Genomic DNA, 24,203 nt, shown 5'->3' with positions numbered 1-24,203 from the left:
CCACAGCAATCCAGTAAACACTGAGAGTTTTCAGCTGTGAACAATTGCTCCTCCTGTGTTTATTTTGAACTGGAGGTTTTAACCCCTCTCCTTCCCCCTGAGCAGTCTCAGCTGGGGTGGCTGCTGCTGTCAGTGGTTGTCCTTTGGGTTCCTGTCTGCAGAGCTCCAAAGTAGAGATTTCTCACTGGGGAAAAGCTTTTCCTCATCCTCTGCATTCCCAGCAGCGAGCCCAGGCACTCCCCTGCCTCCTTGGCCATGAAATAAAGTCACTTACCTCCCTCTCAGAGTAGAAAAACAGATCCTCGTGGAGCTCCCCATCTGTCAGTGCAATGATGACACTGGCAGTCCTGTAACCTGAACACACAAACCTCCTTAGTGCTGGCTTTACTAAACCACCTCAGGACGCATCCTTGGGTTTGCTAAACCACCTCAGAAAGCACCTTTTGGTTTGCTAAACCACCCCAGAAAATATTCTTGGGTTTGCTAAACCATCCCAAGAACATCCTGATGGCATTCCAGGCCAGGGAATGAGGCTGCAGCCACCAAAATCCCCATTTGCTCCTCATTTATTCCTGCTTTCAGTTCCAGAAACCCAGAGGGGCTTTTCCAGCTGGTGACAAAAAGCTCGATTGGGATTTAAACAAATATGGTGGGGAAAGGGCCTAAAATCTTCAAGATTCCTGAGCAACATTTCAGGAACATCATAAAACCTTTGCAGCCTTCCCTTCCAAACCAGAAAGTTTTTACATCCATTACAGGGAAGGAAAGGACATTTTCCCAGTTGTCTGCACCAGTCCCTGCAAGAACAGGAGCCACCCCCACCCTTCCCACAGCAAAGCTGCATTTTATTGTTTTTAGATCTGTTAAAGTTATCAATCAAAAAGAAAAAAACCCATTCAATGGATCAAGAAGGGGCTCTCACCGTGAACATTCTCGTGGTAAATCTGCTCACTGGCCTGAAATCAGATCGGAAGATTGTCAGTAATAAATCAATAATTGGTTTGTTCATCCATCAGCCAAAGCAGCCCCAGAGCTGTGTCCCACTGCTCTCCTCTCTGAAAACCCCATCCCCTTTCACCACTGAGAAACATCCCAGGCTAATATTCCTAAATATTCATAAACAAATATTCCTAAATATTCCTAAACAAATATTCCTAAATATCCCTAAATAAATATCCCTAAATAAATATCCCTAAATAAATATCCCTAAATAAATATCCCTAAACATCAATGCTAAATATTCCTCAGCAGCCCCAGATCAGCTATTCCAGCTGCGAATAAACCAACAGCTCAGTCTGTGCGCTCCCATTTCAGGGATGGGGCAGCACTTGAACAATTCAAACCCTTCCCAAATTCCCACGTGGGAGGCAGTGCAGGAGCTCAGCTTTAGAGAAACTCCTGAGCCTGTAAAAATATGTAAATATGTCAAAACCTGAGCCAGTAAAAATACATAAATATGTCAGAACCATGCCCAGGTGAAGAAGGCAATAAGGTCTGCAGTTCTTTGGGCACCCCAGGTGTGAGCTGTGGCCGCAGCCCACCCAGCCCAGGTGGGACTGAGCCCTTCCCACCCTGCTGGGCACAGAGACTCAATGCCACTGCCTTCCCCAGGCAGAAATAAAGGAACGAGCAGAGTTTGCAGCCCCAGCCCTGCAGAGGGACAGGGTCCCTCTCCCCCAGCAGGAATTCCCAAGGGCTGTGCAGCCCCTGGGGAGCAGAGACAGCCCCCGGCCCCGTTACCCTCTCAAATCCTTCGTGCATGTACGTGTCCCCTCCTGGCAGCACCTTCTGCAGCTCCTCCAGGCCCTGCCGGATCTGCTCCCTGCGAGGAAGGCAGGGTGTGAGAGACACCCAGCAGAATGCCACCAAGAATGCCACCAAGGTGTCCTGGTGGCACCGTGACACCCAGCAGAATGCCACCAAGGTGTCCTTGGCACTGTGACACCCAGCAGAATGCCACCAAGGTGTCCTTGGCACTGTGACACCCAGCAGAATGCCACCAAGGTGTCCTGGTGGCACTGTGACACTCAGGGGGAAAGGACCAGGGTGTCCTTGGCACTGTGACACCCAGGAGCAAAGGACCAGGGTGTCCTGGTGGCACTGTGACACCCAGGAACAAAGCCACCAAAGTGTCCTGGGCTGATAAAAGCCACCAGCATGTCCTGGCTGGCATTGTTAGGGCCAGGAGAAAGCCACCAGGGTGTCCTGGCACCCAGCACAGGTGGGTGATGCCCCCAGGCTGTCCTGGCATGCAGGGCACAGAGATTTGGAACCAGAGTCACCCAGTGCCTCCCCAGGCTGTCCATCCTCCCAGCCCTGTCCTGCAGGAGATGCCCAGCCCGGTCCAGGGACATTTCCAGGCTGCAGTGAGGGTGCACGGCTCTGCAGGAAGGCAGCCAGCTCCCTCCCCTCTGCAATGTGATCCAGCCATCCGAGATGTAAAACACATGCTGGCTTACACACCCCACACATGTGGAACATATATTCCTGCTCCACGTGGCAATGCAGTGAACAGAGGAAGCGAGAGAGATTTAGGGACCTCGTCCAGCTCTCCTTGCAAGGCGGAATAATTAAAATAAAATAAAATAAAAATAAAATGCAGAATAATTTTAAAAAACATTTAAAAAATAAAATAAAACAAAATATTAAAAAAGAAAAATAACTAAAAATAAAATAAATGAAAAAATAAAATAAAATAATCCATCCCATAGATTTTTCTGGGATTAACACGCGGCTCTCTAAGGGGGTGGCAGGGACACTCTTCACAAGCAAGGCAATCTGGTATTGCCACAAAACCCACCCCAAACTCTCTTTGGCTCTGCCACACCTTCAGGCCCTGAGGAAATCTCATTTTTCCTCAGCCAGGGGTGTGGGTGGCACCTCTGCCTTCCAAGCTGCTTTTGTGGGAAGGCATTTTCATCCCTGAGGATGTTCCACGGGCACTGAGCCTCTGCCCCTCTGACAGAAGGACACAGAAGCTGCTGTTGATTTTAAACCTCTCCTTACCTGTCTTCTGTTAACCTCATCAGAATCGTCCCTCTGGTTGAAAAGACAATGAAGGACATCCTCAGCTGAGGGCTGGGGGAGAGAAAAAAGGGAATTAATGTGACACAATCACACCCAGCCCTGCAGGATGGAAATGTGTTCAGCCCTGGGCTTTGCTAGTCCAGGGAAACCTCGGGGAATCCTTGTGAAGGATGTAGAGAACATTTGCTTCACAAACCTGGGATTGCTAAAGCCAGAAAGGCTTAAATGCACCCTGGGACAAGGGAGGGCTCAACGTGGGTCACGTTGGATTCCTCATCCAGGGCCTGAGAGCCACAGGCTGGAGGCTTGGAGCCCAGGAAGGCAGGCAGGAATACCTGGAATTATTTATCTCCCACAGATCTGATCCAGGGAAGGCAGGCAGGAATACCTGGAATTATTTATCTCCCACAGATCTGATCCAGGGAAGGCAGGCAGGAATACATGGAATTATTTATCTCCCACAGATCTGAGCCAGGGAAGGCAGGCAGGAATACCTGGAATTAATTTTATCTCCCTGCAGCCCCAAACTTCTGCACCTCAGGGACAGGAGGATTCCTGCCCCACGGATCTGATCCAGGGATAAAGGGAATTATTTTATCTCCCACAGATCTGAGCCAGGGAAGGCAGGCAGGAATAAATGGAATTATTTTATCTCCTCCTGGCCCACAGAACAGGAGCGTGGGGAGCAGCAGTGAATGGAGGGTGAGCCCTTTGTGCACCACGTTTCCCCATGGAGCAGCACAGGAGGGGCTGGGCTGGCACCCCCACATTTCCCTAGGGACTGCAGAACTTTCCTTACCTGATGAACTTCCTGGCCAGGTGCTCCACAAAGTGATAGATCTCGTTCCAGTGGTGCAGGACACTGCCTGACCTGGGGACACAGGGGTGACAGACAGACAGACAGACACGTCAGGGTCACTGCTCAGGGAGGCCCCTCCTCTGCTCAGCACTCACTGCTCTTCATCCAGAGACATCAAACTGGGACTGACATTTCCTACTCAACTAAAAAGCAAAGTAATTCCCACTCCTGTGGCGGTGCTCACAGGGGTCCCAGGATGAGGGAAGAGATGAGAATGTTGATTCCATGTTTCAGAAGACTTGATGTATTATCTTAACATATAATTATTATTAATAATTTATTATAATTTTATAATTCTATAATATTTATAATATTTCATAAATATTACAAACAATTATAAAGTATAAGAATTTTATACTATTATGGCATTATGCTATTAATGAAATTTTATAGAATATTGTTAATATTTTATAATAATATATAATTTATTTAATATATAATTATTATATATATTATAATTATTGTTTATAAATATGTTATATATTATAATTTATTGTTTTAGTATTTAATTAATATATAATATATATTAAAACTATACTAAAAGAATAGAAGAAAAGATTTCATCAGAAGGCAAAGAATAGAAAAAGAATGATAACAAAGGTTTGTGGCTCGGACAGAGAGCCTGAGCCAGCTGGGCTGTGATTAGCCGTTAATTAAAAACAACCAAAATGGGCCAATCCCAGATGCACCTGTTGCATTCCACAGCAGCAGATAACCATTGTGTGCATTTTGTTCCTGAGGCCTCTCAGCTTCTCAGGAGAAAAACTCCAAGGAAAGGATTTTTCAGAAAATATCAAGACTGCACACTCCATCGAGGGTTTGGGGCTGCCCTTGGCCCTTAGGCTGGGCTTTAACACAGCCTGAACCACACAAATAAACCCCGTGAGAGAGAGGAGCTGCCTCTGCACAATGTTTCAGATTAATTCCACCCACTCACCTCCAAACCATCACACAGAGCTTGCAGCTAAGTGTGTTCTGAGAATTACATGCACTTGGAGGAACAGATTGTTGAACTCCTCCAGAGTTTCCACTGTGCCAGAGCCCATGAGGAGTAAAACACCTCAGTCCACATCTCAGCTGCTCTGGTTAATCCTTCCACACCTCAGCTAAAGACAAAACAAACTCATTCTGCTCCTCAGGAGAATAAACCACAGGATGTAATGGGGTTGGATTATTCTTCTTTATGTTGTAAGAACGAGGAAAAAATTAGGTTAATCAGAATCTTTCAGCACAAAATGCCCCTTCTGGCATAAACACTCCTGTGAACACTGGAATATTAATATTGGGGGAAAAAAATTCTTTCCTGGAGTTGGAAAATAAATGTGTCATCACTTATTCAATTCCTTGAGTACAATTAGAAATATTTACAGGGGAAATAACCATTCCAGCTCCAACAGAAATTCATTGGTCTGCAGCTTAAAGGTGAAGGTTTGAGATGGTTTTTCACTTCCCAGGAAGAAAAGGCAAAGGAGCTGTCCTGGCTCAGCCCTGGGAGTGCCAGGGGAAAGGGAGAGCAGGTTCAGAAATAAACCCAGAATGTAAAGCCATGGTTTATTGCTATTTATTATTATTTATTTAATGCCAGGTGAGAGGCAGAGCAGGTCCCCAACCCGTCTGCTCAGAGAATAAACCACAGGATGTAAAGCCATGGTTTATTGCTATTTATTATTATTTATTTAATGCCAGGGGAGAGGCAGAGCAGGTCCCCAGGCTGCTCAGGGAATAAACCATAGGATGTAAAGCTGTAGTTTATTGCTATTTATTATTATTTATTTCATGCTGGGGGAGAGGCAGAGCTGTCCCCACCCTGGCTGCTCAGAGAATAAACCACAGGACGTAAAGCTATGGTTTACTGCTGTTTATTATTATTTATTTAATGCCAGGGGAGAAGCAGAGCAGGTCCCCAGCTTGGCTGCTCAGGAATAAACCACAGGATGTAAAGCTGTGGTTTATTGCTATTTATTATTATTTATTTCATGCTAGGGGAGAGGCAGAGCAGGCAGGACCCTCAGCAAATGCTTTTAGTAATGAATTCTTCATTTCTTTCTTTCCTCAGGACATGGCACAAGGGCTCCTTCCCCACACAAATGTTTATTAAAAAGGAACAAAGGAACACCAATAGCCAAGCTCTCGATAAACCAATTAAACCACAGGCAGAGGGAAAATTGGAATCATAAGAGGTGAGGGGTGACAACATCAGGACTTGCTCTCAGACAGGAAACTCAACCCCCAAATTGATAGAACAGAGACACACAGGGCTCAGCCCCAGGTGCAAATTCCCCCTGGATGGATGGGATAACTCAGAGAGCTTGAATTCCACAGGCACTCCAGGCCCAGATCATTTCCTACAACTGGCCTGGAAAAGAAGTTTTTATTGTCTTTAGGTGGTGAGGCATAAAAACCACCTGAATTTATAGCAAGGGTCACATCAGTCTCCAGAAGGCTTGGAGAGGCAAGGTTGGTTAATCAGAAACCAATTAATGCTTGTTTCAGTTGCTTTAGACCAAAAATTCCCCTCCCAAAAGCACCTCAGGGGAGATTCCCACATTTCCTGACCCATCTGGTGGCAGGCACGAGGAGCTGGGAGCAGCAGCCCCTGCCCAAAAGCAATTTCTGAATCGCACTTGAGACTTCTCATGTTCTTCACTCAGCGTAAAATGGACAAACCAACACAACCAACAAAAATGGACAAACCCAAGACAAGCAACAAAAATGGGCAAACCCAACAGAACCGTCAAAAATGGACAAACCCAAGTCAATCAACAAAATTGGACAAACTCAAGACTACAAGCTACAAAAATGGGCAAACCCAATAAGAACAACAAAAATGGGCAAACCCAAGACAACCAACAAAAATGGGCAAACCCAATAAAAACAACAAAATGGACCAACCAAACACAACCAATAAAAATGGACCAACCCAACACAGCCAGGATTTCTGCAGCCAGAGCAAAGCTCACAAAAGCAGCATCAGCTCGCAGTGCCCACCTCCCTGAGCTGTGTCATTCAGCAGCCACACTGTAAATGACACTCCCTTTGCACAGGGAGCCAGGCCAAGAGCTCTGAGCAGGATGAGCGCTTCTAGAGTCCAACTGTAAGATAAGAAAAGCCAATTTTCAAATAGTTCTCTCCTCATATTCCCCAAAGAGCCGAGATGAGCAGCGAGCCAAGGATTTGCAGCTGAATGGCTGATGCTGTGAACTTGCAATTGAAGAAAAGGCTCGTCCTGAGGATGCCAAAAGCTCTTCTGGAGGAGGGCCCAATAGATGGAAATTAAACCCTGTGACCGTGTTCACAGGGGTCTGAGGATGGGGAAGAGATGAGGATCTGACTCCATGTTTCAGAAGGCTTGATTTATTATTTCATTCTATATATTATATTAAAACTATACTAAAAGAAGAAAGGATTTCACCAGAAGGCTAGCTAAGAATAGAAAAACAAGAATGATAGTAAAGGCTTGAGACTGACCAGCGAGTCTGAGACAGCCAGACAGTGATTGGCCATTAATTAGAAACAACCACGAGACCAATCACAGGTGCACCTGTTGCATTCCACAGCAGCAGATAACCAATGCTTACATTTTGTTCCTGAGGCCTCTCAGCTTCTCAGGAGGAAAAATCCCAAGGAAAGGATTTTTCAGAAAAAATCATGGCTACAAAACCCACGCAAACCATTCTCTTTAACGGGAGAGTGAGACCTTCTGTGGCCACCTGCTCTGGCCTTTTGTACCTGTCAGGTGTGGACAGAGACCCTGCAGTGGCTCCTTCAGCAGTGCCTCCTCCTCCTCACTGGGACAGGGTGCTCCAGCACCCAAAGCTGCACCTGAAGCTGCTCAAGCCTCCCTAGACTTGGTCCTTCTTGCACTTTTTAGACTCCACTTTTCCATTTCTGCACCTGTGGCTTTATCCAGTCACAATCCAGGAGGGATTGCACAGAATCCAGCCCAGACTCTCACACCAAGGTCTCATGTGAGTGAAGGGCTCTGCAGCTGGCAGGAGGACATGGAGACACTTGGTTCAGGGGCTGGTGTGGATCCAAAAATCTCCTTAAGCTTGCCTGGGTTTGGGCTAACTCCCAGAAGTCTCAGAGATGCCATTTTACCTAAGAAGCTGTGCAGCATCTCTTTACTGAGCCCCTCAAAAGCAACATAAATGAGCCCCAAATTATCCTCTGCCTTCCCAAATCATTCAGGAGCAATTGTGAAAGCCCTCCAGAGCACGGAGGCTGGTGTTGAGCCAAAAATCTCCTCAAACTTGCTGGGTTTGGGCTATAAGTCTCAGAGATGCCTTTTACCTAAGTTGTGCAGCATCCCTTTATTGAGCTCCTCAAAACCAACACCAACGAGCCCAAAAGCATCCTCTGCCCTCCCAAACCCTGCAGGAGCAATTGTGAAAGGCCTCCAGAGCACGGAGGCTCTGAGGGGTGATGCAATCCTTGGAGGAAATGCTGGTATCTCGTGCCACAGCACACAGCTCGCTGCCAAAACGCATCCACGGGGCTCAGGTCAGAGCAGGACAAACCCCTCAGGACATTCCTCTCCTCCTGGCTGGCAGGGGTTGTGCAGGAAAACAACTGACAAACAAGCAGCCATGGCTGAATTTCCATTAATCAGCAGATAAGCAGCCGTGCCTTAATTTCCATTAATCAGCAGATAAAGCACAGAGTGCTGCAGGCACTCACTGGGTCCCGGCTGCCAGGGAGCTCCTGCCCATTCCTTCCACCAGGAATGCTCATCTGAGAAATGCAAAGCTGTGTTTCGTGTCACTGTGTGTATTTGTGATTGTGATATGTGTGGAGACCTACAGTGGGACCTACAGCTGCCAATTCTAACAATAACTGAGGAAAATAAACCATGGAAAAAGCCTATGAACCTATATTTTGTTTGCAATTAACTCTGGTTGATTTAGGAGCATTGGAATTAAAGCGTTAAGGATGTTGCTTTTTGCTTATAGTTAATCCTTAAAGAGTTCTGCAATAATAACCTTTCTAATTATAATTTTAGAATACTGCTTGTATCCTTGAAACTTTAGCTTTGGAATATATATAAAGGAAACACACTTATCTCACACCTCAATAAAGCAGAGAAAAACAGCTTGAGAAAGGAAGGTGAACATCACCTCAAGGATTTATGGTTTCAACCAAGGGAAGCTGGACATCACTGTTATGAGATTTATAGTCCTTGCAATTAAAAGGTGGAGCATCAGGAGCACTGGCACTCTGCAGCAGGCAGTGTCTCAGCGCTGGGTTTTGCCCAGGATTTTGTAATAAAGGGTTCTGTAATTCCAAGTCATTTCTGCTGATGGAATGTGGGAGCTACTGCAAAACACTCCAGAGGATCAGGCAGAAACTTCGTCTGGGAGCGCTTCTGGCAACGTGCAAACACTTTCCTGCCTCTGCAATTTATGGTTATTAATGTCAGTGCCATGGCTCTGGCAGGCAGCACCTCCACCATTTCCAAGCCTTTGCTTCAAAAGAACTGCTCTTGATGGAGAAAATCAGGACAACCATTTCAGCTAGGATTTTTTTAAGGTTTTTTCCTTTCTTTTGTTAATTGCTGTATTGCTTTAGTAAGGAGCTTTCCAAAGCTCAGCACAAAACGATTCCACATTGCTCCATCCCCATCTGCGAAAAGCAGCGCTGGTGCAGCGCCAAGGAGGTGACACTGCCACAGTTAGTGATGAAAAAGCGAGGCAGGAAGTTATCTGCAGCACAAACAGCTAAACAGGCAAAATATGCCTTTGATTAACAGAAGAAACAAAGAAAGTGTGACTCAGCTCGGGCAAATGAAGCTCTTTAAACGAGCTGCTCTCCATCCCAGCAGCTGAATTCAGCCCTCTGTGAGGGGAGCAGCCCCTCTCTGGGAGCTGTGGGCAAGGGCAGAACTCCCTGTGAGATCCCAGCCCTGGAATTTGTGTCTGAAGGAACAATTCTGCACTCCCTGCAGGAACAATTCTGCACTCCCTGCACATCCCAGCCTGGAATTGGTCTCTCCAGGGCCAATTCTGCACTCCCTGCATGTTCCCAGCCTGGAATTTGTGCTGCAGGAACAATTCTGCACTCCTTGCAGGAACAATTCTGCACTCCCTTCACACCCCAGCCCTGGAATTGGTGTCTGAAGGAACAATTCTGCACTCCCTGCATGTTCCCAGCCTGGAATTTGTGCCTGCAGGAACAATTCTGCACTCCCTGCAATATCCCAGCCCTGGAATTTGTGCCTGCAGGAACAATTCTGCACTCCCTGCACATCCCAGCCTGGAATTGGTCTCTCCGGGGCCAATTCTGCACTCTTTAGGCACTGCTTTCACCAACACACTCGAGCTCAGCACACACAGAGCTCCCGCCCTGCAAAGCCCATAACGATGCCATCACGGAGCACAAAGGGATTTAGCACCGGAGCCACCACAGGGTAACACAGCGAGCAGCGGGAGCCGCGAGGTGCCCTGGGGACACGGGGACTCCCGCAAACCCCAAACCCAGAGGAAATCTCCTCATCCCAGCCCAGAGCCCGGCGGAACGAACAAAGCAGGCGGGACTCACTTGTCCAGGATGAAATACAGATCAAAGCCCCCATAGCAGGCAGGACCTCCGTGCTCTCTCCGCCCGCCGTGCCCGTCGCAGGTGAGGGTGCAAACGGCGAGCAAGGCGCACTGCAAACCAAACCTCCAGATGCTCTGCCTTGCAGTGGCCATTATATCCAGAGAGGAGGAGAAAAAGGAAAAATCTCTTCTTCTTCCGAGGCTGCTTTATTTCCCAGGTTTCTCCACAAAAGCCATCCAGCGACCCCCGGAAGGTTTCGGTGCGAATTGTATTCCTGAAAACTCCGCTCGCAACAGCTGTCCGCAGGAATTGCGGGGCTTTCCTTCCCCCTTGTTTCCCTCGCGCCGCTGTTTCTCGGTTTCGGATTTCAAGATGCACAATACTGTATTCCACTTTTTTTCTTTTTAAAGGGGCTCGACCCTCAGCGTCCCCGGCAGCTCTGGGGGAGCAGCACCATTGTTTGCCAGGAGCAGCCTCCTCCTCCTCCTCCTCTTCCTCTCGCTTTGTCACGGGCCTCAGCAAACGCAGGGAGGGCTTGTGGCTTCCCCCCTTCCCTTTAATTATTATTGTTATTATTGAAAACGGCAAGCTCTGCTTTTCCTTGGTGAGAGAAGCTCGGAGAATGCCATCTCGTGGCCACAAAAACTGCCGCACGCAATGGGATCCCAGCCCGGGCTGGGTTAGGACGGACCTAAAGCCGATCCCTGCCATGTCAGGGACATTTTCAGTGCCCCGGGATGCTCCAAACCCCGTCCAGCCGGGCCTCGGCACTGCCAGGGCAGCCACAGCTGCTCTGGGAATCCCATCCCAGCCCCTCTCCCAATATTTCTCCCCAAAATCCCAGGGAATCCTGGAATGGTTTGGGTTGGAGGAGACCTCAAAGCCCATCCAGCCCCACCGTGGGTCCCACACCTCCCCGTGTCCCAGGCGGCTGCAACCTGGCCTTGGGCACTGCCAGGGATTTCAGCTGCTCTGGGAATTCCATCCCACCCTCACAGGGAGGAATTCCTTCCCAAAACTCCACCTAACCCTGCCCTCAAGGCCATTCTCCCCATCCTGTCACTACATCTTTATTTCCACACAGACAGAATAGAAGTACAAGGACATCTTTGCTCCCCACACAGGCAGAAGAGATGTGCAGGGACACCTTTATTTCCACAGAGACTGAAGAGATATGCAGGGACATTTTTATTTCCATAGACAGAAGAGATGTGCAGAGAAATCTTTGTTCCCCACACAGGCAGAAGAGATGTGCAGGGACATCTTTATTCCGTACAGAGAGAAGAAATGTGCAGGGACATCTTTGCTCTCCACACAGGCAAAATCTGGATTTAAAGACCTTTAAAACCTTGGGGCAGCTTCTCAGGAAGCCCGGCCAGGCTTCCTGCCCTGCCTTTTCTCACTGCTGAGCGGTGCCCAGCAGCTCCTGTGCTCACCAAAGCCTGCCCCAAATCCCCAAACTCCAAAGCCTGCCCTCCCCATGTTCCAGGGAAACTCATGGAGAATATAAATCCATTTACACTCACCTCTCCTTCCACAAACAGGGCTCCAGAGCAGGCAGGGGAGCTCACAGGGCCCCTGGTGCCTCCAGCTGAGCTTTTATTGCTGCAGGATCCCAAATTCCCCTCGGGGCACACCAACAGCCCCAATCCCCTAAATGCCAGCACCTGGTGAGCTCAGAGGGGCTGTCAGGGATGCAATGCTCTGTGCCCGGCTTTCCAGCCGTGCAACTCGAGGCTGACACTCGGTGGCCAAGAGGATTTCTTTCTTCCCTGGGCTGCTGTAATTGTTCAGAGATTTGAGCAACAGGAATCCCAGCCTTGCTTTGTGTCAGGGACAGAGCAACTCTGTAAATCCCACAAAGGAGACTCCTCTTCCCCTAAAAATGATAAATTCGTTGTTTTTCACTTCTTCCTATCTGCCTTTTGTGCTCCCTAGGTTTTTAATGAGCAGCATCTTTCCCCAGGCAGGGAAGGAATGTCCAAACTGTGAATTCCCTGTTTGTACCACACACACCCTGCTCTCTGGCTCTGCTGGGTTGAAAAGAGCAGTGAAAGGGCAAAAAAAATGGGGCAAAATATTTTCGTGGAGGTGCTCTTAGATGAAAAAGGGCGGAGTAACAACAAACAGGCAGGAGTTATTCCATGATGAAGGAATTTAATTGCTAACTCTGCTCACGAACTGATCTGTTCCAGCACCCATTCCTCAGGAAGGAATCTCTTGGAAGAAGAGATGCCAGGGAATGATCCCAGCAGGGCTGGATTCGGGCAGCAGCTCAGGAAAGGCAGGATTTACACAAAGTTATCGTTGTGGCAGTAGGTGAGGGCCAAATACTGGAGGACATCGAGCTTGAGGCACGATCCAAGATTGAATTGGGGTCCTTCAAACACAAGGAGAGAAAACAATCACCATGAGTAAAAGATGCTGTTAGGGGCTCTGTGTGAAGCCCAGACAGAGGTGCTTACAAACACCCTTTTATTGACTGGGCATTTCAGGGGGGCCAAAACACTCTGAGCCCAAAATTAAGCCCCATTAAGCTGCAAGGGTTTGGTCTGGGTCATTTTTGGGGGCTGTGACCCCACCCTGGCCCAGTCCTGATTGCAGAGATGTCAAACCCTTTGTACAACTGCTGAAGGCCCTGGGTGCTGTGGGTTCTGAGGTGGAAGAGCAAAAATTGTGCATTGCTCATTTCCCAAGGGAACAAATGTTCAGAGGCAGAATTCCTCTGCTTGCACTCACCATGAACTTCATAGGCCACATAAGTTGAGAGCCCTGTGCACGTGGAGAAGATGTCTGGTCCATAAGATTGCAGGTCACGGATGGCTCTCCTGATGAGGGTGAAGGTGATCTCCTTGCTAGGGGGTCTTGGGTGCCTCTGGTTCTAAACAGCAAACACCAGCACTCAGCAAGATCAGTGTCTTGCTCTGCTTAACTCCAGGCATACTCCCGGTTTTAGTTGTAATTATAATATAATATAATATAATATAATATAATATAATATAATATAATATAATATAATATAATATTAGATTATATTATATTATATTATATTATATTAGATTATTTAATATATAATATAATCAATGCGATAAGAATAATCTAACTGAGCTACAACATTGGCCAAACATGTAAACTCTCCACTTGGAAGCATCTGAGCAAGGATATTCCAATTTTCAAAAGCTGAAAGTTACATTGTTGTAAAATCTCATTGAAATTGATAAAACTATCTTATTAATGGTGTAACAAACCTGGTCATTAAAGTACCTGTTGGTTTTGAAAATAGCGAGGTTTCACTTTGCATTAAGTACAACTTTCTAATAACTGTTCCTTTTCAATCTCACCCTGAGGTCTGCAGCCAGCTGGGGAAGTCCATCAAAGCTGGGCATCTCTGTTCTGTTCATTATGGAAATGTAGCAAGCTCTCTCTGGCAGCACTTTGGTGGCCATAAAACCCTGTAAAATAAAGTTATTGACCACATGGAATTCAATCATCAATATTGGAATTTCATACCTATTAAAAAAAAAAAATCCAATTTTTAATGAGTGTTTGAGCTGCTCTGAACAAGCCCCTCCCTGCACTCACTGTGTCATAGTTCCAGATGGTTTTCCAGTACTCATGGTTGGTCTTCTGCTCAATACTTGCCACCAGCCATTTCCTATTGATGGTCATAATTTGGTAGCCTCCACTAATGGAGATTTTCTTGCTTATTTCAGTCTGTTGGTGCTAGAAAAACAAATGAAAGAGCACTTAGGCTTTCAAGTGATTATCTCCCCAAGGCTTTAGAAAAATGAAAGGTTCAAGGAGATCTCTGAAGCAGAGAACAGAGAAAGAGCAGCATTGTGGAATCATTCATTTGTACTCACATTATCAGCAAGGGCTGGAGTCAGGACGAGTCCTAGAAGGACTGCAGTCCAAATCTGAAATGAAAACCAAATACAAAATGTAACTGCAGCTCTGCCTGACAAATCTGGTCATGGGAGTCCTCCTTGCCTTTTCCTAATCTGATGTTCAAGGGTCCTCCTTGGATCCTTTTTTTGCTTTCAACCTGGGATTGCATCAGTGCCCCAAAGGGAGGCACCCTTGCTTTACCCCAGGGGCTGAGCTGCTCCTTGTGGAGGAGCACGATGTCCCCAGAGAAAGCCTTGGTGCTCCAGAGAGGCAGGAGCCCTTCTGAGAGAGAAAGGAATGGGTTTGAATCGAAGTTTCAGTTCATAAGGAAGAAAAGCATGCATACTTACAGAGAGATGCATCCTGACTGCAGAGCTGATGCTGCTGAATGCAGAATAAGTGATGTGAGCCTCCCACCTTTTATTTGTTTTCAGAATTAGGTGTGGAAGGGCTGAATGCTGCAATAAAATTATTTTGTCGTTTGTTTCCCTGCTGCATGTCCTTGATAATTATTTCCTGGTGTAACCACTTGATCAAAATAGGGATTGTACTGTTGGAAATTTTGATCTGTTGGAGTCTGATGATTATGAGGTAGGAATCTGTTGGTAGGAAAAAAGAATAAATTGGTTTTATTGCCTCCTGCAGCAATGCCACGTGTATGATGTTTCTCCTGCTCAGGCATAACCCCAGTGCCAGAGTGGTGTGAACTTCCATTGTGGTGCTCCTGGGAGCTTTTCTTGATGTTCCAAATTCTGGGATAGATTAAAGGAGGTAAGGATTTACCTTTGTGGATTCCCAGCAGTGTTTCTCTCAATAAAGCACTGGCTGCAGCGGCCAGGTTTTGTGGGATTATTGCCCTTGGAAATCAGATTAAAGGGGAGATGGTTTGTGGCCTCAGAGGGGAGGCTGGGAAGCCCATCTGGGAACCCCAAAGAGCCGTCAGTGCTTTTGTGCCAGGCTGCACATCCAGGCTTTGCCCCAGCCTGGTTTTCACGACTGCTCTGGGAGCTCTGAGAGGCCAACGTGGGAGTGACACTGCTTCTGTCAGGAGTACTGGCTGCCTGACCCAGGCAGGGAACAAGGGACAATCGCTCAGCCCTGACAGCCTGGGAACATGATCTACCTGGATCACAGCCTGGGCGCAACGGGGCCATTGTTACCCAATGGGACAGGCCAGGGCGGGAATCTCCTGGCAATGAGGGACAGCCACCTCCTGACCCCATCAACAGCAGAGCCAAGGGGCCCTTTGAGCTGCCCTGCACTGCAGAGGGCTCCTCAGGCCTCTCCTGGGGACTGGGATGTGTCCTGCAGCTCACAAAGCCTCAGGTTTGCAGAACTCAAAATCTGATTTCCTGAAGGCTGGGCTGGAGTCTCCCGCTCCTGGAGACTCAACCCTCACCCACTGAGAAATGCAAAGGCATTTGACCCCTTCCAGTGAACTCAGAGGAATTTTTAACAGGTCCCTTTGCACACACAGATAGAGATGCAAACAGCTCTGGGCCTGTGTGGGTGCATGAGCAGTGATTAGGGTATGAATGTTGCTATCTAGAATCTATATTTCAGTCTTTGTTATAACTGTAGTAAACACCATTGAATCACCTTGTAAATGAGTCAGTGTTTAAATGCTCTTAAACCCTTTGCACCCTCACCCTTTGCAGCCCTGGGCTCTGTGTGTGCCATTCTGAAGGGATTTTAATTTCATTTTCCTTTGCAGGTCTCATCTATGCAGAAAGCAATAGAACAACCCTTGCCATTGAATTCTGTTAACTTCCACAAACTGATGTTGAAACCTGCTGCTACTTGATGTGCACTCTTGCTTTTTATACATAATATCCCAAAGTTAAATCTGAAAATGGTTTGCCTTATTGGCAGGTGCCCTGTGTTCACAGAAGCATGACGAGTTTCCTGGGGAAGTGCTCTGATAAGAGGAGGCTTTGATACCTGCCTGATTGAATTCATGGCATACAGGGAGGTGAGAGAAAAGTGCTCATGGTAAGCTCAGTGTATTGAGCAGCCACTTGTAAAGGAACAACAATGATCATCAGAAGCAGAGCAGAGATTCCCAGTAAACTTGCAGTGATGCTTTGTGCCAGTGTGCACCAGATTATGGACTAAGGGCTGATTTGAGTCTGCCAGAACCTGAGGGATGTGGCATGGCTGGTGCTGCCACTAAAGACAGATCTGTATTCTCCTGGATAACCTGGGGCATCCTGCCATTTTGTTAGAGAAAAGGAAGTAAATAGAAATAGTGATTGTAAAGATTTGAGCAACAGGAGTCCCAACCTTGCCTCATTCTAGGAGTAGAACAACTCTGCAAATCCCACAAAGGAGACTCCTCTTCCCCTAAAAAAGGCAAATTCAATGCTTTGCCCTGCTTTCTTTCTGCCTTTTGTGCCACCTGAATCAAGATTCTTAATGGGAGGCATCTTTCTCTGAACAGGGAAGGAAGGTCCTAACTGTGAATGCCTTGTTTGTACCATCCACACCCTGGGGCTTGCCCAGCTCTTTGTCTGTGTCCTGTGTTGGGAGCTGGCAATGAAAAGAGCATCGAATGGGGCAGAAGGGAGACAATAAAAATATGTTTGTGGAGGGGTTCTTAGATGAAAAAGGGTAGAGTAATGAGAAACAAGCTGGAGTGAATACATAATGAAGGACTTTATTTGAAAGTTGCAGTCATCATTGATGTGTGTCAGCATCTAAATCCCCCAGGCCATCTCTAAAAGGAGATGTGAGGGAAGAATTGCATCAGGGTTTGCCTTGGGCAGCAGCTCAGATCTTCTGTTCTTGATTGAAGAAAGATAAGGTTTTCAGGCCTTGATATTTCCACCACAATAATTCAGATCCACAAGTTTGAGGACATCAAGAGAGATACATGATCCTTGATTCAGTTGAGGTCCTAAACAAACAACATCAAAAATATTTAAAAAAAGAGGCACTGGCTAAGATGATTTTAAGTGCTCTGTGCATTCACTGACAGCCCTTAAACCTGGCACATTGCACTTGCCTTTTCAGTCCCACTGAGCCCTTTCAGCTGCCAAAGCAACCTTAAAGCAAAGCAAGCACTGAGGACGTGGAGCTACTGCTAAGCCAGATTGCAGCCGCTGGAGCCTGAGCTGTGGAGTGTTTTCCAAAGCAGGGTTGGAGACCATCAGCTTGGAGAGAGGCTCAGAATACTTGGATGGTGCCTGAGGATTAACTGCTCCAAGTAAAAGAATTACTTGAATATATTTCAAAAGAATATTGGCTTTGACCTCAGTAGAAGAACCTCTGTGGTTAAGAAAGTGACACAGATTCAGTAGATTCATGCACATCTCCATAACAAGAGCTGCTCTTCTACAAGGATGCATGTTCGTTGCTTACTTCAAGTCAATGTCAAGGTGGAAAAGCAGCAACTGTGCATTGGTCATTCCCCAAGGGAAACAAATGCCAGGTCTGTTAGAATTCCTTTGTTTGCACTCACCGTGAACTTCATAAGCCATGTAGGTGGTGAATCCACTGCACATAGCAAAGACCTCTGCTCCATAGGAGTTGAGGTTGCTGACAAATCCATTGGTGACAAAGGTGATCTTCCTGGTAGGTCTTCCCAGGCCAACCTGGTTCTAAACAAAAACCAGCATTCAGCAGGATCAGTGCCAGGGTGTGGTTCCTGCAAGGGCTGCTCCTCGCTCTGGGAGGATGACTCAGGGCTGGGTGTTTCAGTCCCAACTGATTTTAGAGACACCTTTCAGTCCCTGGGAGACTGTGGCACCATTGGCAGCTCCAAAGGTGGATGGTTCTGAGGGAGCCAAGGTGCAGGGAGCCTGAGGGGCAGTGGCAGCACAAGGAAAGCGCTCATGAGGAGGAGTGTGGCCACTCTGTGGAGCCAGAGCTCCTTCCAAGGCATTTGCTCAGTCCCTGCCCTCGCCCCTCAGGTTGGCTGGCAGAAGTCTCCTCCTAATTCCCTTCTGCCCTACAGGCCTTCCTGCTATTTGAGATTTGTTATTTTACATACTCAGTTCTCAGATTTCAAGGGAAGCTTCAGCTTTTAGCAAAGGTGAATCTGTTGAATGCTGAGATAATTTGTATAATGTCTGTGCTAATGCGAATGGCTGAACTTAAACATGGTGTATAGTCCACTTCAAAAAGTTTGAAAGCTTACTAAAATATTTTTTCTATTAAATTGAAATATGTTTTTTTCCTCAGTTAGATCTTCTGAAGAAAAAATATTTTTCTAGTCTTTGAGAATGAAACTTTCTGAAACATACTTAGCAAAGAATTCAAAGTCTGGGTTACTAAGGTAGTACAAAATGTCAATTGAAATAATGATTTAAATAATTGTAAAAATAACCTAACTAATCTGAGACTTGGACTCAAACTTAACCTGCACTAAAGGCATCCAAATGAGAATATTGTAATTTCTGAAAGCCTTCAAATGATGTATCTAAAAATATCACTGAAAATAACCAGTGAAATGGCTTTTAATTTGCCATTTGCTTGAGAGGGTTTTGAAAACAGCAGTGCTTCAGGCAAAAAGAAGGAATTTCAAATACAGCACAATATTCCAAGCAACTACTGACTTTGAATCTTACCTTGTTGTCTGCAGCAAACCTGGCGAGAGCATCAAAGGTGGGCATCTCACTCCTGTTCATGGTGGAAATGTAGCACGTTCTCTCTTGCACCAGTTTGGTTGCAATGATGTCCTGTAAAAATAAAACTTACTGAGCACTTGCAGTTTGGTTTTCCACCCAAAAAGAGGGGATAGACTCTGACTAACAAGAGTCACAAATGCTGAGAGGTTCTAGCCCTAATCCTGGACTCAGGATGGTGACAATACAGAAACATGTCCTGTCCCTGGGCCAGCTGTGCCAAGAGCCAGGCTCCCAGCAGAGCTTTTGAAGGAGCGCCCTCCCTGCCACTCACCGTGTTGTAGTTCCAGATGGTTTTCCAGGAGAACTGCTCGCTCCTTTGCTGGAAAATCACCTCATGGGTTTGACTGCTGAGGGTCATGTTTTGGAAAACACAGGTACCAGAGAAATGGCAGTTGTGACCTGGAATCTGCTGAGACTGAAAAGCCAAGAGAAAGCAGATGTTTCACCTTTGAAGGGAGACAGTGATGTCCCAGAAGCTTCTGGAAAATCCCTGCTGCGATGGAAGAAGTGCTGCCCCCTGGAAGTGCTGGCGCTGCCCTCAGTGTTTTCCAAAGGACCCAGAACCAAGGGTGCAAGCATTCCTTTTGAAGCATTCTGTGAATCATTGCTGCATCTGACAGCTGCCATCTGCTGCCTTTAGAGGTTGATGCATGCCAGAGCACTGGCCAGAGGATGTCCACACTTAAGGTCCTGAACAGAAACCACTGCTGACCCATTGCTCTGATTCAGCATTGGCCCCTCAGCAGGAACTTCTCAAAAGAGGAGATGTCAGGCACAAAGGGCATCAGGGTTGGCTCTGAGCAGCATTGAGAACCAAATTGATTCAAGAAAGGGAAGGGCTAAGGTTTTCTCACCTGTCCATTGCCATGGAAATTACCACTGCAGTACTGCAGGTCCACAACTTGCAGGACATCCAGGGTAATGCATGATCCCGGATTCACCTGGGGTCCTTGCAAACCTGGAAAAGAAAAGAAAAAACACCGTGAGGTGGTGCCAAAGACATTGACTGACCTTCTACAGGAGGATGGTGGGGTTGCTCAGAGCCAGCCAGGTTCTGAAGAATTGCTGTTCTGAGAATGTTTGATCTGTATGAGGGACAGATTCTCTTGGAGTTCCCAAAGAGCACTGGCTCTGTGGCTGAGCCAGGGATGCTCACCAAGACCTGCTCTTGAACACCCTTAGGGATTTCCTGTGCAGAAACTGGGGCTTTATTGCACTTTGTTCTGAGAGTCCCAATGGCTGGGCATTGCATGGTGAGGCTGCTGCCAGTTCATGGGCCCAGACTCATTAAGACTACTGGAAAGGAGCTCTAGGGTTTGGTTTGGGTAATTTATGGGGGCTGTGACACCACCCTGTTCCAATCCTGATCTGCAAAGATGTTGAACCCTTTGTGCAACTGCTGAAGCCCCTGATTTCTGTCTGACTTGAGGTGGAAATGTAGCAATTGTGCATTGGTGATTCCTCAGAAGAGAAAAATTCCAGGTCACTCAGAGACAAAATTCCTTTGCTTGCACTCACCATGAACTTCATAAGCCATGTAGGTGGTGAGTCCACTGCACATAGAGAAGACATCTGATCCATAAGACCTCAGGTTGTTCACCAATGCACTGGCAACAAAGGTGATCTTCTTGGTAGGTCCTCCGAAACCAATATGGTTCTAAACACGAAATTACAGCAATTAGCCAGATAAGTGTCAGAGCTGTTTCCTGCTAGGCATATTCCCCAGGGGAAAGGCTGTGGAATAGGGAGATGCTCTCTCACACCCCAAAGGAAAAGGGAGTCTGGCCAAGAACAGCTGCAACACCAAGCTCTGAGCTGACCAATGCAGTTTGGTACTGAAATGTCTTTGAAGGACTTTGAGATATTGGAATGCAAAGGGAATTAAGGCCCTTGAAGGGCTCCTCATGGATAGCCTTGGCCCAGAAAGCGGCAGAGCTCAACCTCATCCTCAGAAAAAGTGGAGATGAGGAAGGGAATGGTGCAGCCCCTTTCTTCTTTCAGCAAAGCATTCCTCTGAAAAAATCCCACTAGTGTTGAGAGAAAGAAAATCCTGCCACTTGTGACAACATTTTCCTGTCCAGAAGGAAAAAGCAAATGAAAAATGGGGCAGTGAACACCAGGGTCAGGCATCTGCTACACCTTGGGAACCTTACCTTGCTCTCTACTGCCAGGTGCACCAGATTATTGAAGCTGGGCATCTCATTTCTGTTCATGGTGGAAATGTAACAGGCATTCTGTTGAGTGGCTTTGGTTACAATGACACCCTGTGAAATAAGGTTATTGAGAACACGCAATTTAGTCTTTCAAGCCTTAGGATTGTAAAAAACATTTCTTAAAACTGGAACGTGTTCAGGAAGTTTCTACTTGAAATTGTGCACTCAAAATGGTCAAAATAAGGGAGCAATGGCCATCCCTGGGCCAGCTGTACCAGCAGCCAGACTCCTTGGATGCTTCTGAAGGAGCCCCCTCCCTGCCACTCACCGTGTTGTAGTTCCAGATGGTTTTCCAGGACCCACTGATGCTCGTTTGCTCAATGATTGCCACACGCCATTGCCTGTTGATGGTCACGATTTGGGAGTGGCCACCAATGATGACGACATGTGTTTGGCTGCCCTGTGTGTTGTTGAAGATGCCACCTGGAATCTTCTGAGACTGAAAAGCCAAGAGAAAGCAGATATTTAGCCTTTGAAGAAAGGCAGTGATGTCCCCAGAGCATCTGAAGCTCCCTCCCATTTGGTTTAAGAAATGTATGGCTCAGGTTTTCTCACCTGTCCATTGCCGTTGCCAGTGCAGTACTTGAGATCCACAACTCCCAGGACATCGAGGGTAATGCAGGATCCCAGATTGGCTTGGACTCCTTGGGAAGCAAGAAAGAAGAAACAAAACCCCATGAGCTGATGCCTGAGACCTGGGCTGCCATTGAAATCATCAGTCAGCTCTGACCTGAAGGACAGCAGTTCTTAGGGCAATGCTTTTCCATGACTGGGCATTACAGGGGAGCTCAGTGTCACCTGAAATACTCTGGGCCCAAATTTAAGCCTTGTTACACTTCCTGGAAAGGAACTGTAAGGCTATGGTTGGGTTCATTAATCAGGGGCTGTCACCCCATCCTATTCCAATGCTGATCTGCAAAGATGTTGAACCCTTTGTGCAACTGCTGAAGCCCCTGGTTTCTGTGGGTTTTGAGGTGGAAGAGCAGCAACTATCCATTGGTCATTCTCCAAGGGTAACAAATGCTAGGTCACTTAGAGACAGAATTCCTTTGTTTGCACTCACCGTAAACTTCGTAAGTCATGTAGGTGGTGAGTCCGCTGCACATAGAGAAGACATCTGATCCATAGGACCTGAGGTTGCTGACCAATCCATTGGTGACAAAGGTGATCTTCTTGGTAGGCCTTCCAAGACCAAACTGGTTCTAAACATCAAATACCAGCATTTAGCAAGGTCAGAGCTGGGATCTGATTCCTGCTAGGGCATATTCCCTAGGAGAAAGCTGTGAAATACAGAGGTGATCTCTTGCACCCCAGAGGAAAGCGAGTCTGGCCAAGAGCAGCTGCAACAGCAAGTTCTGAGCTGACCAATGCAGTTTGGTACTGAAATGTATGTGAAGAACTTTGAGATCTTGGCATGACAATGGAATGAAGGCCCTTGAAGGGCTTCTCAGTGAAAGGCTTTGGCCAGGAAGCTGCAGAGCTCAAGATTCTCAGACAAAGATGAACTTGGGGATGGAATATTGCAGCCCCTTTATTTTTTCAGCAAAACATTCTTATGAAAAATTCCCAAGCCCCACTACTGTTGAGAGGAAGAAAATACTGCCACATCTGAAAATCTTGTCCTCTCCTGCAGATACCATCACATGGAGATATTTCCCAGTTAAATCCAGTGTCAGGACTTTGTTACCCCTTGGCAACCTTACCTTACTCTCTTGTGCCAGGTGAGCCAGGTTATCAAAGAGGGGCATCTCATTTCTGTTCATGGTGGAAATGTAGCAGGCGTTCTGCTGAGTGACTTTGGTTACAATGGTGCCCTGGGAAATGAAAATATTAAGAAATCACACTTCAGTCTTTCATTCATTGGAACTGGAGAAAACCCTTTGTTAAAACAGAAACAATCTCCAAGCGTTCCTACCACAAATTTTGCACTCAGCTCAACCAGAAAAAGGAAACAATCCCCATGCCTCTGCCAGCTCTGTCAGGAGCCAGTCTCCTCATATGCTTTGTGAACAAGTCCCCTCCGTGCCACTCACCGTGTTGTAGTTCCAGATGGTTTTCCAGGACCCAATGCCAGCCTTTTTCTCAATGATGGCCACACGCCACTGCCTGTTGATGGTCACAATCTGGGACTGGCCACCAATGATGACGAGGTGTGAGTTGCCCTCGCCACCGGGAATCTGCTGAGACTAAAAAGCCAAGGGAGAGAAGATGTTCTACCTTTGAACGGAGACACTGATATCCCCAAAGCATCTGAAAAATCCCTGCTACAATAGAAGAAGTGCTGCCCCCTGGGAAGGGCCCTCCCTGCACTCAGTCTTTTCTAAAGGACCCAGAATCAAGGCTGTGGTGTTGGGTAGAGGGTCTAAGGAGGACGGGCCACAGTTCATCCATGCTCAAACTCGCAGATGGAATCCTGTCCTGACTGACTTTTTTGTTTCAGCATCTGCACCCTTGAGCAGGAACATCTCAAAAGAGGAGATGCCAGGCAAGAAGGGCATCAGGGTTGGTTTTGGGCAGCAGCTCAGGTTCCTCCTCCCATTTGGTTCATGAAATGTAAGGCTCAGGTTTTCTCACCTGTCCATTGCCATTGCCTGTGCAGTATTTCAGATCCACGACTCCAAGGACATCGAGGGTAATGCATGATCCGAGATTGACTTGGTGTCCTTACAAAGCAAGAAAGGAAGAAACAAAACCCCATGAGTGAATGCCTGAGACCGGGGCTGCCATTGAAATCATCAGTCAGCTCTGACCTGAAGGACAGCTGGTGACACTTAGAGTGACACTTTTACTGACTGGGAATTACAGGGGAGCTCAGTGTCAGCTGAAACGCTCTGGGCCCAAAATTAAATCTCCTAAAGCTTCCTGGAAAGGAGCTCTGAGAACCATTTATGGGGCCTGTCACCCCACCCTGTTCCAGTCCAGATCCGCAAAGATCCTGAACCATTTCTACAACAGCTGAAACCCCTGGTTTCTGTCTGAATCAAGGTGGGAGAACACCAATTGTACATTGGTCATTCCCTAAGGGAAACAAATGCAAGGTCTGTTACAATT

The 24,203-nt window shown here is 47.0% G+C and overlaps 3 protein-coding genes across 3 annotated transcripts in view; all 3 read right to left on the bottom strand.

Annotated features, from left to right (window-relative positions):
* ANTXR1 (ANTXR cell adhesion molecule 1) overlaps nucleotides 1–11,064 on the bottom strand; it is a 36,802-nt gene extending 25,738 nt beyond the window's left edge. The window contains exons 1-6 of the mRNA XM_074559149.1: nucleotides 10,424–11,064; nucleotides 3,827–3,898; nucleotides 3,007–3,078; nucleotides 1,741–1,822; nucleotides 923–956; nucleotides 275–354 (exon numbers count right to left, since the gene is read on the bottom strand). Coding sequence (XP_074415250.1) covers nucleotides 275–354; nucleotides 923–956; nucleotides 1,741–1,822; nucleotides 3,007–3,078; nucleotides 3,827–3,898; nucleotides 10,424–10,575 — 492 coding nt within the window. The 5' untranslated portion in view covers nucleotides 10,576–11,064. The remainder of the gene's footprint in view (nucleotides 1–274; nucleotides 355–922; nucleotides 957–1,740; nucleotides 1,823–3,006; nucleotides 3,079–3,826; nucleotides 3,899–10,423) is intronic.
* Nucleotides 11,065–11,711: 647 nt separating this feature from the next.
* GKN1 (gastrokine 1) lies at nucleotides 11,712–14,908 on the bottom strand. The gene is made up of 6 exons (XM_074559150.1): nucleotides 14,662–14,908; nucleotides 14,287–14,340; nucleotides 14,006–14,146; nucleotides 13,765–13,875; nucleotides 13,163–13,304; nucleotides 11,712–12,803 (listed from the first exon to the last, which is right to left on the bottom strand). The coding sequence occupies exons 1-6, from the start codon at nucleotides 14,671–14,673 to the stop codon at nucleotides 12,715–12,717; spliced, it is 549 nt and encodes a 182-aa protein (XP_074415251.1). The 5' UTR covers nucleotides 14,674–14,908; the 3' UTR covers nucleotides 11,712–12,714.
* A 2,146-nt stretch (nucleotides 14,909–17,054) lies between these two features.
* Nucleotides 17,055–19,297, bottom strand: LOC141731926 (gastrokine-1-like). Its single transcript, XM_074559214.1, has 4 exons — nucleotides 19,211–19,297; nucleotides 18,880–18,990; nucleotides 17,772–17,910; nucleotides 17,055–17,207 (listed from the first exon to the last, which is right to left on the bottom strand). The coding sequence occupies exons 1-4, from the start codon at nucleotides 19,295–19,297 to the stop codon at nucleotides 17,119–17,121; spliced, it is 426 nt and encodes a 141-aa protein (XP_074415315.1). The 3' UTR covers nucleotides 17,055–17,118.
* Nucleotides 19,298–24,203: the final 4,906 nt, after the last annotated feature.

The sequence above is a fragment of the Zonotrichia albicollis genome, chromosome 26, assembly GCF_047830755.1.
Source record: "Zonotrichia albicollis isolate bZonAlb1 chromosome 26, bZonAlb1.hap1, whole genome shotgun sequence".
In the NCBI taxonomy this organism is placed as follows: Eukaryota; Metazoa; Chordata; class Aves; order Passeriformes; family Passerellidae; genus Zonotrichia; species Zonotrichia albicollis.
The sequence above is the reverse complement of the archived record's forward strand: the minus strand, read 5'-3'. Positions and strand labels throughout refer to the sequence as shown.